Below are 17,990 nucleotides of genomic sequence, written 5' to 3' on the forward strand. Positions count from 1 at the left end.
CCAATCAGGAAAGAAAGGAACACTTATCTTACCCAGTTAGAATTGAGTAGTAGTAATATATATCAAGGGGAAAAGGATAATGTTGTATTAGATTTCAAAAAGCTCCCAGAGGTAGAATTAGTTCTGGACAAAGAATGAAATGGCATCAAGATAAATCCTTTTAACCCAGAATACTTCTCTTTTTAGAGAGAGTTGCTCATTTGTCTAACTTTGCAAATAAAATTGATCATTTGACCCTTTACCATTGATGTGCACAACCAGCAGTGGAGAATCCATCTTCTAAAGAAAATGGTCTCAAGTTATTGCTTCCTCTTCATATTTTATTTGCTCCACAGATAGGTACAAGTATATCCAAAGTTGGGCACTCATCTTTTTCCACAAGGAAATCTTGAATTCCGCCCTGTAGGGATTTTTCCACAATCATTTCCTGTGATCTTTCAAATAGGTTCATTAAAGCTCTGGGTGTTCTGAAGTAACTCTTTGATGTGGTTGACTCCGTTTGTGGCCAGTCTCATTTGGGGTTTGTATTTGGCGAGAGCATTCACAACCTCAAGTCTTTTCCAGATCTTCTCTGTGTAGGTTTTGGTGGCTTCTGTATACTCTGAATAAAATATTGCTGCCCTAATGCTATATCCCATGAAAACTCCAAATTCTTTCTTAATTCTCAGAGCTGTTTCTCACCGTATTCTATCAAGTTTTCCTTCTGGTTTCAGTCTCTTGGTTATATTTTGGTCTCACTTTTGTTTGAACGCTTTGAGGTTTCTTGTTGCCTTTTTTGTTTGGTTTTTGTTTTCCCAGTTTGAAATGCAGAATAATTATTTTTCTAGCTTTCTATTTTGACTTCTTCATCACAGGAGAAATGCATTTGTGCACATCTACCCTCATGTCTACTACTTCAGTTTCACTGGGGTATTTGCTCAAAGCAGAAGACAGATTACTGTTGCAAAGTAGTAAATTATTATTTAGCAGGGTTGCCAGCTAAATCCTAATCCACTTTTTCTATCTCAGGTTTGTTAACAAGGAAAGCATTTCTTCATACTGTCTATGTTCTGTTTCATTTGGTTCATATTTCCATATCTTATGGTACTGACTTTCAAGAATAGTGGCATGCCCAGAATTGATGGTTTGTTGTTAGGTGATTGCTGATTAACACAGTAGGATTTTTCTGCTTGGTCAAACTAACCCACTGGCTCACCTGTGTGGACTATTTAAAAGGACAGTGGTAGGGGCAGGGAATTGCCCACTTCAGCAGAGCTCTGACATACTTGATCTGTTTCTCCTTCCCTTAGGAAAAGCTTTGCCAGCAGAAGTACAATGTTTCCTGCATAATGATCATGCCCCAGCACCAAAGGCAAGGATTTGGACGGTTTCTCATTGATTTCAGTAAGTGAAAGTGCTTTATTTACTTTCATGATCCAGGGAACTGATGGCTGTTACAGGAAACAGTAACACATAAAACTTTATTTAACCTCCTTTGTTGATTTTATCAATAGATAATGGCTTTCTGTTTACATTAACATAGGTTAGAAAATCTTCCTCAAGTGAAAATCTTACTGCTGCTTAGTTACTGTACTCCAGGAAATTGAAAACTAGATCTCTCCTCAGTGTCACAGGCTCACAGAACCATTACCCTGAATGAACTGATTACATGCTGGTTTGTGGTGCTTGTGTTCATTAGCACCAAAAAAGGCAATTACTTGTGATTAAAGCCAAAGGAAGTGTTATTTAAAAGGACTTTTAGCTTTCTAAAATTCTGCCTATGATCTTATATGGTACAGAGCAGGAAAGAGATATTTCCATTTAGAGAAAGAATTCTGTGTGTAGCCTATCCTGAACCTCACCAGTAGAAATAACCCTTATTTTATGTTCTGTTTATTTCCCTTTGCTGTTATGGAAGTTATTACAGTGTTCTATCAAGAAGTTTCTCAAGAAATATTTGTGTTATATACCCTTGTATCTTGTGAGACTCCTCATTAAAACAGGTGCACAAGATAATGTTTTTTTAAAAAACAAAATTGATCATAGTTTTTCTCCTGGTTGACAGTATATTGTGTGCATAAATGTAGTGTTAAGTCTACATTTGAGAATCTATTCCAAATATTAGATAATTTGAAGGCCAGGTGTCCTGTGACAATAGTCATTTCTGGTCATGTTAAAATCTGTCACTTGGAACTGTGGTAATAGATTGATTAATAGATTACAGTTTGTCTGCTTATTAACTACATGAAGGAAAATTTAGTATATCACATAATCTTCATAAGGTGTATATAATGCAGAAACCACAATGTAAATAAATAAATGCTCATGGAAATCCACAAAATACGTTGCATCTAAATCTACATTATTATATATCATTTGGGCTGATTTGTATAGTTTACTGACATTGAAAAATATTCTTTTAAAGAACTATTTTGATTGAATATGTTTTTAGATAACATTTCCTGTTATTAATTCATTACCATAGTCTTATCTGTTCTTTCCTAGTTTTCCAGGAGACTTACTATGTCGGGGTGGGGGGTACATCTTACCAGTTCACCTTTACTTTCTAGAAGCCTAGCTATAATCATTTCTTGTGTTGTTCTAGGGATTTTTGTGACACTTTCATAAGTGGTTCATAAACATTATGCTGTCTGGTCTGCATAGTAGCTATTGAAGCTCACTGGTCTTTTTCTCCTCAGATACTCTTAGCATGCTGCCATACCTCCATCCTTTCCCTGACGTGATCTCTTCTTCCTTTCCTACCTCTGTCTCTTCAAAATCCTGTCCATTGATAAGAACCAACACAAGAGTCTCTTTTGGTGCCACCTCCTGAAGTTTTATCTCTTACCCTTCTCAATCCCATATTCTACACTATGGCATGCAGAGTATATTAGCCCCTTTGTGGCAGTCATCCATATGTCATATTCCAATTTAGTGTAGCCTCCTTGGGTACTTTCTTTTTGTCCAGTAGGACAGTTCCCTTAACAATCTGTATGAATATATTTTTGTTGATACGAATCCCAAAGTGATATGGTTGCTGCCCACAATAATTTTCTACCTAAAATGAAAAAGGAACTGGTTCTTGCCAGGTAGAAATTGAAGTTCTAGATACAGTAGCATCCCATTTGTCAGCATGATCTGTCATGAAAGCCTTCTATATGAGAGAACATCTATGAAACAGAGACATTTCTTTTAATGCTAAATCTTTATTTTGAAGTATATCTCAGTCCTTTCCTTGTATTTTCAGACATAAACTACAAAATACCGCTGGATGGTGTAGGTTCATTTGTAATGAATGCCACCACCAGGCCATAGTTACATGGTGGTGTTCCTTTAGAGAAAAGCAACTAAGAGAAGATATGACACTCAAAGAAAATGGGTACTGTTGTAAACCCAGTAAAAATTCAATTTAAAACCAAAAGAATCCCTTAGCTACATGTTTGAAAGAAGATAGAGTAGGATGTCTTTCTATAACTATCTAGATCCAACCCTTGCAGAGGGAGGGAATGGATCACAAGACCCCACTCAATCATTTTGGACCTCACAATTTAGAGTTCAGAGCAAGAGAGAGAAACTAGGATTGGAAGTTTTCTAAAATCTATTCTTATGTTTTAAGAGACTTTTTTGTATGTATGTATTGTGTGTATATATTTTTGGTGGTACTGGGGTTATCTTTTTAAGGGACCTTTTAAAGGTTGTGTTTATTTTATTCTTTGTATATGGCCTGGGGTCTTTTGATCAAAATTGCATTTCAATAAGTCAAATAAAACTGTAAAGAAGAGAAATCTTTGTCTATAATGATTGCTAGCTCAGCAACCTGAAACAAGGAGAAAGCTGTGGACTACCCACGCACCTTGGACCACAGGCATGGTAGGATATAGTGTGCTGTTTATATGTAAAGAACTATAAGGACAAGGTTTGAGCACTGTTCTCCAGGACAGTTAGAGAGGCAGAAAGGTCATCTATAGGACCTAAAGCTGCCCTTGGAATAAATTGTTTGTCTCTTGCTTCCCAGGACAGCTTGTCTGAGTTTTGTCAGAGTGAGGCTCCCCAGAAGGCCATTTGCAGAGCTTGGTGAATGAAGGGCACCAACACCTAGGCTGCTCAGAAACCACATCATGGGTTTTGTGACTCTTTGCCCAAAATTCAGCTTGGTGTTGAAGAGAGTGACTGTTGTGGGCTAATGATACCACATTCCTTTCTGCTGGATTCTGAGATTCTTTTTTCTTTTCCTTACTCAAGAGCACACATACACACACATCACTGTTCAATCTCACCAGCCTCTCAGGGGCAAGGCAAGTAGCCATTCTTCCCCCAGGGCACTGGGGGTGGGGGTTTATCAGAGTGTTCCCTCTCAGGAGCTGGCCTGCAGTTGTTCTCAGAGCCACCCAACAATGCCTTAACCTTCTCACTTTTTTCCTCTTTAATTTTGAAATGATTTCAAACTTGAAGAAGTTACCAAAATAGCATTTCCACACATTCTCCACCGAAATTCTCTGAATTTCAATATTTTATCACATCTGCCTTATTATTCTATGCTAGATAGGTAGATAGATAGTTTTTTCTGAATCTTTTTCTTTTCTTTTTATGTTGGTAGGCAGCATTAGGGTGTGACTTCTGGGCCTTGTGCTTGCTAGGCAGATGCTGTACCACTTGAACCACTCCCCTAGCCCTTTTTTCCTTTAGTCCTTTTTCAGATAGGGCCTTGAGCTTTTGCCCCTGGCCAGCCTCATACCACAATCCTTCTGCCTTTGCCTCCTGCATAGGTGTGTGCCACCACACCTGCCTTCTTTTTTGAGATAGAATCTTGCTAACTTTTTGCCCTGGATGGTATCCCAAGTTACAGGTGTAAGGCACCTTATCCAGCTTCTGAGTCATTTTGAGAGTAAATGCAGGGCATATCACACCTTTACCTCTACACATTGCCTTGTGTACAAATTATCAAAATCAAGAAGCAAATGTTGTTTCAGCAACATTCTACATATCTTACGTAGATTTCAAATTTTGTTTTCACTAATGTCCTTTCAAGGGGGAAATACTCTGTAGCCTAGAATCACATGTTGTATGTAGCTATTATATCTCTTGTCATATTTCATTAATATGTCTCTTGAATTTTTTTGAATATAGAGTACCTAGTCACTTTTTCATCTTGTTTTCTGTGCCTCTCAGTTGAGCCTTATCTGATGTTTGTCACGATTAGATTTAGCTTATGTGCTTTTGAGCAGGAATACCAGAGAAGCAACTCTGTGATCCCCTTGGTGTGTCTTACCAGGATCACATAATAATACATTTTTCCATTGCTGAGTTAAGGTGATACCTGCCAGATCTCTTTGCTGTACAATTGCCATTTTCCTCTTTGTACTTAGTAAGTATCTGATAAGAATATACCTTGGGATTATGTAAATAACCCTGTTTGTCATCCACGTTTCACACACTAGCTTTAACATCCATTTATGACTTCTATCTAAAATAATTATTAACTGTGGTAGTTACGAAATGGTAATTTTCTAATTCCATTGTTTCTTCTACTTGCTAGTTGGCATTTTATAACGAAGAGACATCTTTTTCTTCCTCACAATTACTCATTTGTTTATATAATTATGGACTCATAGGTTTTTATTTTATTATATAGATTACAACTTGTTGCTATCAATACTGACTTTGATGTTTCCAGAGCACCCATAAATTGTTTCAGATTTGTTTAGTGGGAACTGCTGCTAGCTGGTTTTTATACATTTTTGACATAGTCCAGTCCTTTCAACACTTCTTTCCTTGATGGTACAGGATGATGTTCCAGATTCATCTTACTCTTATTCTTTCCCTAACCTACCTGTGCAATCACTTATCTCTCCTAAGGACTTTGGTTCCTTGCTGTGGAGAAACCAACATCTGGGCACTTAGGTGTGATTATTGCTGGTGGTTGTCATGGCTTTTAGGCCTTCTAAGTCTTCTAGGGAAGATTGGATATTTGTCTGTGTTTATGTTACTTATTGTTTCATTATTCACAATGTATTTATTCATGTGTTTTATCCTGTACTGCACATTAAGTAGTTTCAGAATTGCTAAATCTTAGGACTGGAAACCTACCCTACCAGAGGACAGTATTATTATGCAGATCCTTTTAGGCTCTACCAAATACTATATTTACATGTTACTTCTTTTAAAAATTTTTTTCACTTAAGTGTGGTTACATTAGTCATTGAAATACAGTTAAGCTTTTTGTTTTTCATTTTACTTTTTCTTCATCTTTGCTGCTTTGTTTAAAACATTAGAATGTAGCTGAGTATAGTGATACCTACCTGTAGTCCCAGCTCTCAGGTAAGTTGAAGCAGGAGGACACTTCTCTGAGTAACCATTTCCTATAGTTTCAACTTTAAAAACCATGTTAATGTTTTACATTCCTTTTTTTTTCTTTTCTTTTTGAGACAGGGCTTCATTAGCCTTTAATTTGAGATTTTCCTGCCTCAGCCTCCCCACCACAAGTGCTGAGATTACAGTTGTGTGCCACCATGCCTAGCTAACTTCGTTTATTCTTTTCCTCTCAAATTCAGCCTTAATTGATTGGGGGCATCAGTCTATAGTTTCCTACATATCAGTGCAAAAGCCGAAGAAGAAAGCTCTTGCTGGGTGATCAAGTTCATGGATGTGGCAGTGTTTGCTGGACCATATGTTTGTACAGTATGCTTTCAGCGCTCACAAGAAATTGAAATAAAAATACTACAAGCTGAATGTTGTAACACAGGTTGAGGGAACTGATGTACTAAAAAGAATGACTACACGAAGAAGCATATTCAAATGTGTGGGTAACTACAGAAGAAACAAAGGAAACTCTAGGTAGATTAAAGACTTACGTGATTAACAACAACAGCAGAAAATACCCAGTCAGACAAACTCATCAAGAAAAAAAGAAAAATGTAAGGACCCTTAAGCAGTAGAGTGCTTGCTTTGCAAGAGTTCAGTCCTGAGTTCAAACCCCAGTCCCACCAACAGCAAAAACAAAAAAATGTAATTACTTGTCTGATCTCTGGATGGTCAATTACATCCAAAACATTAAAGCAATGAAAGGAATCACGAAAAAGTATGCAGACAGACTTGACTGTATAAAAATATGAAACTTCTATCCAGTAAAAATTACTAATTAAAGCAAACATAAGCCAGGTGCTGATGGCTTGTGCCACCTATAATCCTAGCTACTTGAGAGGCAGAGATCAGGAGGATTGCAGTTTGAGGCCAGCCTGGGCAACAAAATCGAGACCTTATCTCAGAAATACCCAACACACACAAATAAAGGACTGGCAATATGGCTCAAGTGGTAGAGCACCCGACTAGCAAGTGAGACCCTGCTTAAAAGCAAAGATAATGTGAAAACTGCTAGCAGTGTGCCAGGCTGTGAGTTTAGACATCTGTGGACATGTAGTGATGGCTGCAACTGTAGATATGGTGAAGACAACACAGGTGGATGTGTAGGGAAATGGATGAGGGTGGTATGCTTGGAGTTCCACCATCTAGGTGGACAGATGAATAGAGAATGAGGAGCTCATCAGGGAAGTTGGAAGAAAATTGGATGAGAATAGTGTCAGGAAACGCAAAGGGATCAGCGTTTCAACTGCGGCAATAACCATAATCATAATCACAGCTGATGTGTTCTAGAGCATTTGTTGTGTGTCAGGCACTGTCACCTGAGCTACATAGGTTAACTCCTTTCATCCTTACTGAAAGCTATAAGGGAAAGCTGCTACTATCTCTCTTTAGGGGCACAGAGACACTACAAAACCTACCTGAGGAATGGGGACATGTAACTAAAGCTATAAAGGGTAGGTAGAAATTGGGTCCACAAGTCTACAGACATCTGTATTCTTTTGGATACTCATGTTTGAATGATAAGTTTATTAATTAATTAAAATGTCGTTTAACTGTACATTCAGGCATTTTTAGATTATTTGTAGTATAATCAGAAAAACATGTCAACACATTCACTTCTTGGCTTTATTCAATATTAAATTATTCTGCAATGTCCAGGATGTCCTTCATGGAATAAGACTATAACCACAGGAAGTGAGAGTGATTGAATGAATTAGGTACTCACTTCAGGAAATTCCCTTTGCCAGCATTTTCTGTGGTTTGGTCTGTTGTGGGTTTCACCTTGGCTTTCCTGAGGTCTGTATAAAATTTAAAACTGAGTAATTAGCGTGTGCTGCTAGAAGATGGGTGCACTTGACCCAGTGTTAAAATAGGAAATAGAATAAACTTTCACGTGTATGTGTGGTGAGACTTGATTTTGCACTCAGGCCTTCATGCTCCCAAAGCAGGTGTTCTACCACTTGAGCCACATCTCCAGTCCATTTTGCTGTGATTATTTTAGAGATGGAGTCTTGCAAGCTATTTGCTCAGCTAGCCTCAAACCTTGATCGTCCCAATCTCAGCCTCCCAAGTAGCTAGGATTATAGGCCTGAACCACCAGCCCCAGAGGAAATGCAGTAAACTTTTAAGGAAAGATGATTTAGGGTAAGTATGATTATCTGTACCTTCATCCTTCCTCCTTACAATTATAATGACAGGGATTTCTTATTTAGGTCCAACCACCCATATTCATAGGGATTCCCAGGCTTGTCTCTCCTTTCACCTCTTTAGAATGCTTGGCTGATTTCTTGAGGAAATACCACTTACACAGAGAAATGCATCTTCTCCCTGGTTTCCTGCTCCTTATTTCACGTGTTCTTGGAGAGTATGGTGCCAGGAGGCTAAGCATGACCTCTTTCACAAAGATGAAATTTCTTCCCCTGTGTCTTTGGTACTGGCTGCTACTTAAATGTGTATTACATGATATCTGAATAAAGGGATACAGTTCATAGTAGTTCTGGTTGCCAGCTATTACTAACTTTCAGTTTTAACAGTTTGCTTTCAATAGACTGTTTTGTTTAAAAGAGCTTCTATTTAAAAATTTTTAAGTAAAACTTAAGAGTGTTTTTAATCTGAGACTTAAAGTGATTTCATCCTACCTAATTGATTTTTGTAATAAACTTTTGATACTGGCTGGTTTGTCTCCTCTGGGAAATAGGATTTGGATTCCATTAGCAGTTTTATCTGACTTTTGGCAAGTCTTAAAGAACCAGGACTGTATTGGAGTCACCAGCCTCTTTCTCAGGGCAAGTTAAGTATAACATTGGGGTGAGCAGATTGTCTTTTGTAGCTTTGTCCCACCCTGATAGGCTCTGATGAGACATCAGGGCTTCTCTGCATTGTGTAGGTGACTTGGAACTACATTTCCCAGTAGGTCACCCAAGAATGGGTTCAGGTGGGCAGAAATACTGTTCCCTTCTGTCCTGTCTGTGATGGGGTAGAGATCACAAAGCACCCACCTGTGACATAAACTCTACATCCTCAGCACTGTTTTAAAAAAAAAAAAAAAAAGACGTTTCATAGGTCTTTTGTACACTTTTTTTGGCCCATGTCCTTTACCAAAAGGAAACCTGGCACTTACTAGGTCTTTTTTATTTATTTGTTTGTCAAATGTTAGGTGAATTAGCACAGGAAGAACTTTTTTTTTTTTTTTTTTTTTTTTGCGGTACTGGGGCTTGAACTCAGGGCCTTCACCTTGAGCCACTCCACCAGCCCTGTTTTTGTGAAGGGTTTTTCAAGATAGGGTCTCCTGAACTATTTGCCCGGGCCTAGCTTGGAAGCACAGTCCCCCAGTCTCTGCCTCCTGAATAGCTAGGATTATAGTCGTGAGCCACCAGCGCCCAGCTGGGAAGAACATTCTTTTTCTTTTTTTTTTTTTTTATATAAAGTACGATTTATTAGAGAGAAAGGAAAGGCTACAGCTAGGGAACTTCAGCAGAGACCGGAAGTCAGTGGCTCCCGGGAAGAACATTCTTAATGTGCTTTCTCTTCTCACGTGTGATTCTTAGGAGGAAGAAATCTGGTTTTTAGAACATAGTTATTCAGTTTTACTTCCCAGTGCTTTTGAGGCAGAGAGATTTGTTGGAGTGCAACCTCAGAGACAAGATTGTTGTTATCCACTGCCAACATTGGGCTGAAAAAGAAGAGATGTGACATAAATCACTTGAACACACAACTAGTTAAAGACATACATATCTTTCCCTTTTTTTCTCTTATCAGATAATCCATTTCTTGATGCATTTATTTTGGAGAAAAATTCCAACATTAGTCCTCATCAGCTATTGAGAAAGCACCCTGCTCAGTTTTTCCTGCAGCTCTCCTCCCTCATGGGGGTAGTCAAGGCAATCATTAATGAATAATAAGTTGTGCTCCTTGGCACTCATGGGAAGTACGGAGCCAGCATCTGTATCCTCAGAATTGTGAGGGCTTTGGAAGGCTTGTTTTGACCTGTGTAATCAAGTGCAATGATGACATATATTTCAATAGATTCTACTTTGTAATATAATAAGGAAAGTGGCTATTTTTCTTTTTTTTCTCATTATAATATGTTGCACTGAAATCCTTTGCTGTTACTGTTTCATTACATTGAATTGAAGTATGATATATTTTAATATGCTAATGATAACATCAAGGTTGAAAATTGAGCTCTCTGTGATTTATTCAGAGGTTGACTGTTACTGAATACATTGAGATGAGGTAGTGCAGCCAACAGTTTATGTATGTATTTTTTTCCATAAACAAGCTTGTCATAAATAAGAGCAAATAAATAGCTCTTATAGAATAGTTTATATTCATTGCTTCAATGAAAACATTGTAAATATGAAACATACGGTCTGCAGTCTCTCTCATTTTTTCTGAATGCTACTGTTTTGCTTTACATAGCTCAGAATTTTTCAAATTTTGGCATGTAGGTGAAATTTTTCTTTAAAAAAAAGGAATCTTTTGTCTGTTCAGATTCTGACATTGATTGGCATTTGCAGAGTCATGTTGAAATCCACTACTGAAGAAATCCCATTCAGATAACTAGTAATCAAATAACCTAATCATCAGCATTAAATGGAACCTTAACAGCACCATCATGAGGACACTGTGCCATAGACATAATGGGTACACAATAAAGGTTTATTCAGGAAATAAGTGAATAAATGAATGCCTAAATCTAGTTAATCCTCTCTTTTGTATCAATGTGAACATGTGCCAGGTACACTCAGCTAATTTATGACAGAATTAGGTGTTTTTGTTTGTTTGTTTTTTGCACTACTGGGGCTTGAACTTAGGGCCTTCACCTTGAGCCACTCCACCAGCCCTTTTTTGTGAAGGGTTTTTGTCAAGATAGGGTCTCACGAACTATTTGCCTGGCTGGCTTCGAACTGCAATCCTCCTGATCTTTGCCTCCTGAGTAACTAGGATTACAAGTGTGAGCCACCAGTGCCTGGCCCAGAATTAGTTCTTGATCTCACATCTCCTCAATCCATTTTTTGTTTGTTTGCTTTTTGGTTTTTTTTTTTTTTTTTTCCACTTATCCCACTATGTCTTCTTTCTGCAAATGTGCTTTACATAGACTGTGTCAGGGATGGCTTGGGTGGTGTGGACATAAGGATGAAGTCCTTACCTGTATGGTGGGGGGGGGGGGGCGGGTCCTGATTCAGCACAGGATTCATCTCATCTGTGCCCTGTTATGATGGGTGAGAGGGATTCACACAGGGCTCTGTTGGTGCAGAGGAGGAAGCACTTCTAAGTTTCTTTTGCATTTTTGCAGTTAAGACATGTGCAAGGGAAGCTTCGTGTGGTGGCACATACCTATAATCCCAGCACCCAGGAGGCAGAGGCAGAAGGGAGGAGAAGGCCAGAGGATTGGAGAATTTGAGGCCAGCCTGTGCTACCTAAAGAGACCCTGTCTCAAAAAACTGCAGGTTGGAGTGAGGTTTGAGAGGAGAGAGAGAGAGAGAGAGAGAGAGAGAGAGAGAGAGAGAGAGAAAGAGAGAAATGAAAGGAAACATTTTTCCACTGTTAAGTAAGATCAACGTAGGTTTTGTTTTGATTGGTTGAGATTTGTGCTGTACCTTTTTTTGGTTTCTAGGGAACTATTCTTCTTGAATGCATTTTCCGATACTAAAGTTTGCTGACCCTCTCTCATGAGCTGTTTTTAAATAACACATTCTTAATTTCAGATGGTTATTAGGTTTTTGTTTGCTTGCTTTTTTAAATAACAATTTGTTTTGGATAAAACAGATTTTTCCTTGTGTAGAATAGTATAAGAAAAATACTGGCTAGGGATCTGATTGTTTTTCTCCCCCATAGATTTGTGGTTAACATGTTTTTACTCTAGTATTCATACTACGTTTTCATGTTTGCCAAAATAAAAACCTCTGTTTTATAATTATTTATATTGAGTCTTGCTTTGGGCTAACATCAGAGAGGAGCTTTTTTCTAACAAAATTGTTTTTAAATTAATGTTTCTAAAGTACATAAAAATAATGGTGGATTAAAACTCACTATGTTCTGAATTTACGTAACCATTTGTCCACACTGAGAAAAACCAGTTATGTTCCAAATGACATTGAAAAAAGGCATTGCTGAAATCATGAGAAAAATGTGATACAGGTGGCCCTCACTCCAATAAGTTTGCATATGACCTTTTCTGGGGACAAATTGAGTCATAATTTTAACAAAATTAGAATGAGTTCTTTCTGTAAAAAAGAATGTTCCTTCTTGTCACACTAGGCAGCAAGAAAGCAAAAACTATTAGGATCATGTCTAAAGGATTTAGGAGTCACCTTCAAGAAGCTCCTACTGGTAAATAAAGACCATTGCAACTGACTGAAATGTATCAAATATTTAAATTCACAAGTTCATAATGCTGAAAAACAAACTAGAGGATGAAGGGGACAAAGTTCATTGTCTTTAAAACTGGGAAATGATACATTCATCTGGCTTTTCCTATATCAGCTGTACACTAGGTAACCAAGTAGTATATGAGGAAAGCATTTATTATTGTATATGACCTCCCCCAGTGAATTAATGAATCTAGACAGTGGATATCAGCAGCTGCAAACAGTGCAAAAAGAGGGCCAACCAAAATTGATGTACCCCACCCTGATCAAGGATTTCTGTAGTCTTGCCAAAAGGCTCATACTCAATTCTGATCTAATCTCTGCTGCCATTTTCTAAGAAATTACAGAGTATATAGGAGCTGCATTGGTAATATGCAATCAGCAAAATCAAGCTCTGGAAACTTAGGTCAGAGGGCCACAGTTGATAAGAACAGATAAATTATAAAGAAAAGAAAGGATTGAAGGCAGGGATCCCACAGATACATTTTAATAGGCAAGACTACATTTAGTACCTGGAATTTTTTGGTGATCAATATATAATCTATATATTTTTTTCTTTTTTTTTTTTTTTTTTTTTTTGACGATACTTCTTGCAATACTTTGGTTTAAGCTCAGGGCCTACACTTGAGCCACTCCATCAGCCCCCTTACCCCTTTTGTAATGGGTTTTTTTCAAGATATAGGGTCTTGGGAACTATTTGCTGGGGCTAGCTTTGATCCAAGATCCTCCAGAGTAGCTACAATTATAGGTGTGAGCCACCAATGCGTGGCCAATTAAAAATATTTTTTAAAAATGCACAAGGGATTGCTATAAAAAGTTCTGATGGTGGTTACTTATGAGAAAGGAGGAGTTATTGGTGGGGACACAGGGAAGGTTTTCTAGGGTAGTTGGCAGACTTCTATTTCCCAAGCCTAGGCAATAGGTACAGATGCAGTTGCCTTACAATAGTCCATTGAGCTTTTTTGTATAATTTTCTTTATCTGTATCTCTCTTTTTTTTTTATTTTGTTTTCATTATTTTTGAAGCCATCATTTTGAAGGTGGAATATCACACCATGGTGTCTGTCTTAGTGTTTGGGCTATTTGTAACTGTTTAAACTGAACAACTTTTTGATTAATTGATGGCATTGTATTTTAAAGAGAGAGTTTTTCACCTTTACTGCTTTAAGATGAAAACATGAGTATACAGTGTCCATGTCAGCCTCTGCAGAGCCATTTTTATATGAAAGAAAAAAATGAAAATTTATCAAAATCATATCTTCAAGTATTGAACCTCCTTCATTAGAGAACAGCCTTCTTGTAAATTCTGCTTCTACTCTTAGAGGAACATAACTGAAGAGCTGTGTCTTAATGTAATGGTTATGGAATGGCAGATTGGTACAAGTAATAGCTACACAGAATGGGATGGACTACAGAAAAATAGTGAGGGCGGAAGGTGAGGAAAAGCTCTTACAGTGTTAGGACTTTGTTCATTGTCTGTTTACTAAGACTCAACATGAAGAAGAGCAGTTCTTACAGACACTGTCAGTGTGGACAGGAAGTTGCCCTCCAAGAATCTGGCGTCCTATGCAATTCTAAAATTTGGGGCAGATATTTAGGCACTTAGAAATAGTACTTACAGAAGAGAAATGGGAACGTAAAAGGTTAAAATGTCTTAAATGCTGAAATGAAGTGGTGCTGGTTATTTACTGAAAAAAAAAAACAGGCCTTCTTCTTAGCAGAGAAGATCTCCATTTATAGATTTCAAGTCCTGTCCTGTGGCTTGCCCAATGCTGGCACTTTTTCTCAGGAATTTAAGGAAGTTAATAAGATTTTCCATACCAAGGCAGAAGATGTGACTGTGGGTTCTCACAGCCTTCTTTCCACCCCTGCAGCTTTTTAGTTGCCTCTAGCTAAAGACTCACAGACCATAACAAATGTTTTTAGAGAGGAGATTAAATGAGTAGTGCCTGTGAATTTATTTTCAACATTGTTTATTTGCCAGATAATGTAGTAAATCTTTCTTGAAGAGGAAGAGAAATCACCAGATTTCATTAATAATATAGAGCTTTTCAGAGGATTTTCTTTGAAATACCTCCCTGCCAGTTTTTCATAAATTAAGCATAAACTTTGTTTGACCTCATCACACATAACCAAATAACTGTTGAAGGGTTAAAACCAACTAAAAAGTGATTATGTATCTCAGTCTCCATCCTCCTGCAAAATTATACAGGATGTTTGTTTCTGTTCTCAAGCAGGGTAATTACAAGAGACAGTTACATAATTTACAGTTTGAATCTCCTCGTTCATAATCATACACTTCCACCTAGTTGTATATACCCTATGAGTATGTGTGTTGTACTTTGACTTGTGAATGATGATTGCAGTTTGATTGATTGATTGCAGTGTAGCATATTGAATTGATTTTTTTTTAATGAACGTTAGCTATTAACATGTCTATTTGAGTTCCTGTTACTTACGTAGTTTGTGGTTCTTGTGTTCAGCAGTTGCATAGAAGTTAACAAATTAAACTCCCAGAGCCTTGTTCCTCATTAAATACAGAAAGTGGACTGTCTCTATACAACCTAACACATAGTAGACACTCAGCTGTTGAAAGGCTACAAACCACTCCAATCCTTTGAAAATTGGGTGGAGATTCTTTGATTAACAGTGACCACACAATATAAAAGCTCATGAGGATAGTATTGTGATGCTGTGATTCTGTGCTTGTCCTAATATATTGTTATTGAGATCTCAACTGTAGCTTCTGCCAGTATTGCAGAGTCAATCTAAATAGTAGACAGAATAATTGACTCATTCAAGGGACTTAGAGAAATGCACTGTCTACCAGCTGAAGGAGGAGTAATTGATGTTTTTAACATTACAAGGGATGATATTGCATGTTTTCGTTTTTCTGCCAGATAACATCTCCCATAGCCAATTTGGACTTTTAGGATTCCTCTAAGATTAAGGGCTATCAGCCTACATGACACAAAATCCACTGGCAGTTCAACCAGTCGTTTAAATGAATGTGCCATCCTACTCCTCCAGCTCCCACGGCCCGCATGCATGTGTGCTGCACAGTTTGGAAATGGGCTCAGCCATAACCATATAGGGGCACAGCCATTTATTTCCAGGGGCTTTTTACCTCAAGTCAGGTTCAAAAGCATCTGGGAAAAAAGAAAAAAGTAGACCAATGGAGTGGGATTGTCTGTGATAGCCAGAGATGTTGCTCATCCTCATATTTGCAACAGTAGTTGATCATTCAGAATAGAGAATGTGGTATGTTTTGACTTTAGAAAGTTGCTTCAAAGACCGACAGCTTCCTTTTGAGATAACCTTTGTTTTCAAATAATTTTTTAGAGGTTTTTTGGGGTTTTTTTTGCATGGTTTCATTGTATGTGTATTGTGTGTGTATGTGTATGTGTACACACACAGCACAGGCTGACCTCAATCTCATGATCCTCCTACCTCAGCATCCTGAGTACTGGGATTACGGGCATGCACTGCATATTTCCACTTCTTTCTTCTTTCCTTCTTGCTATATATTTGTTTTTACTATATGAAAGCTTACCATCCAGAATTGGAATTGCAACATTCTTTGTCCTTTGTTTGAAAATTAAAGCTGGTATACATACACTGTATTTTAGGGTGGCTTGTTGGGAGCAAATGAAAAGGCAAGTTGGTCTTTTTTTCAGTACTGGGGCTTGAACTCAGGGCCTACACCTTAAACCACTCCACCAGCCCTTTTTTGTGAAGTGTTTTTTCGAGATAGGGTCTCATGAACTATTTGCTTGGACTAACCACGATCCTCTTGATCTCTGCCTACTGAGTAGCTAGAATTATAGGTGTGAGCCATCAGCACCGACCTGAGGCAAATTGCTCTCCAACCATCCTGTCTTCCAGAAACTGACTCTGAAGTCAGTGGCAGTGTCCACAATGGTGTAAGCGTGTGCCCTGCCCAGATCAGTCATGCCCCTACCATGGATACTAGTATGAACTATCTCATTTGCCCCCATCAAACAGACCTATGAAGTTTTGCTTTAGTAATGTACTTATGGGTAGATTCAACTGCCGTGTTTTAGCAGCAGGAATGTGGTCTCGCTGCAGAGGTGGAGCACTGTATGTATGTGCGCACATTTGCTTGGAACACTTGCTTTGTTCAAAGCATATCAACTTAACGGAGAGTTTGAAATTTTATCTTTTCAATAGTCAGTTCTTGTTATCAGGATTTTGTAACTTAGATGTGAAAATTTCAAGTTTCAACTTGTGTAGCAAGCCCAGGGAGCTGCTTATTAAAAATGCTTTTTTTTTTGCAGCTGGCAGTGTGGCTCAAGTGGTAGAGTGCCTGTGTAGTAAGCATGAGGCTCTGAGTTCAAGCCCCAGTACTGCAAAAAAAAAAAGAAAAAAATGCTTTTTTGCAGGTATAAGTTGAAGAATCAAATTATTTTCTGAAATTATCTTTCAGATTAAATTTCTAATGTTAACTTGTACCTGGTTATAAGAGAAGAAATAATTTTAAATGCCAAATTACTTCATCTTAAAAAAATTTTATAAATGTGTTTTTTCTAAAACATTTTAGAATGTACTTTGAACTGTGGAAAAATTTAAAAGGCCAAAGAAGAAGGAATTGCTCTTGACATGTCTTTCTGATTTCTGTCATGTCAAAGGCAGTGTCACTAGTATGCCATCACCTAATAGAAATGCCTTTGAAAGACAAATCAGAGCTTTAATTACACTTGTGATAGGTAACTGACTTCATGAACAATTTGGTTACTTCCCAAATATGTTTAAATAAGCATTTTTTTAAATTCTTGCCTTCTCCAAATGAGTTTTGTTTGGGCATAAGTTCTCTCCTTCCATCGTTATTTTATCCTATGTCACATGCAGGTGCCTCATTCCCTAACATGGAAATTGATGAGCTAAATCCATTTCATAGTTGGTCATCTTCTTAGAAAAAAAAAAAAAGACCAACAGTCATCCTTCTTTCTTACCTCAACTTTTATCATCTTCGTTTCTCCAAGCTTTACCTTCTGCTTAAATCCCTTATTAGACAGCACTGCTGCCACCACAGCCCTGTGGGGTAGCAGAAAAGAAGTCAAAATACAGGTCCCCAAGACCTTTTTCATAATATAACTTATAATACTTCTAAAACCATATTGGCCTAAGATAGATCAGAGTTTGGAACTGGGTGAAACAGACAGTAGTATTTTAAAAGCCCCCAAGTGAATCTAACGGGCAGCCAGGGTTGAGAACTGTGAGCTAGACTAGAGGATAAAAGAATTATCACTGAATTAGA

The 17,990-nt window shown here is 37.8% G+C and overlaps 1 protein-coding gene across 8 annotated transcripts in view; it reads left to right on the top strand.

Annotated features, from left to right (window-relative positions):
- The window catches only part of Kat6b (lysine acetyltransferase 6B), a 180,306-nt gene that overhangs the window by 144,523 nt on the left and 17,793 nt on the right, over positions 1 to 17,990 (top strand). For all 8 annotated transcript variants that reach the window (XM_074079216.1, XM_020175024.2, XM_074079217.1 and 5 more), the window contains one exon: positions 1,290 to 1,383. In XM_074079216.1, coding sequence (XP_073935317.1) covers positions 1,290 to 1,383 — 94 coding nt within the window. The remainder of the gene's footprint in view (positions 1 to 1,289; positions 1,384 to 17,990) is intronic.

This window comes from Castor canadensis, chromosome 7, assembly GCF_047511655.1.
Source record: "Castor canadensis chromosome 7, mCasCan1.hap1v2, whole genome shotgun sequence".
NCBI lineage: Eukaryota > Metazoa > Chordata > Mammalia > Rodentia > Castoridae > Castor > Castor canadensis.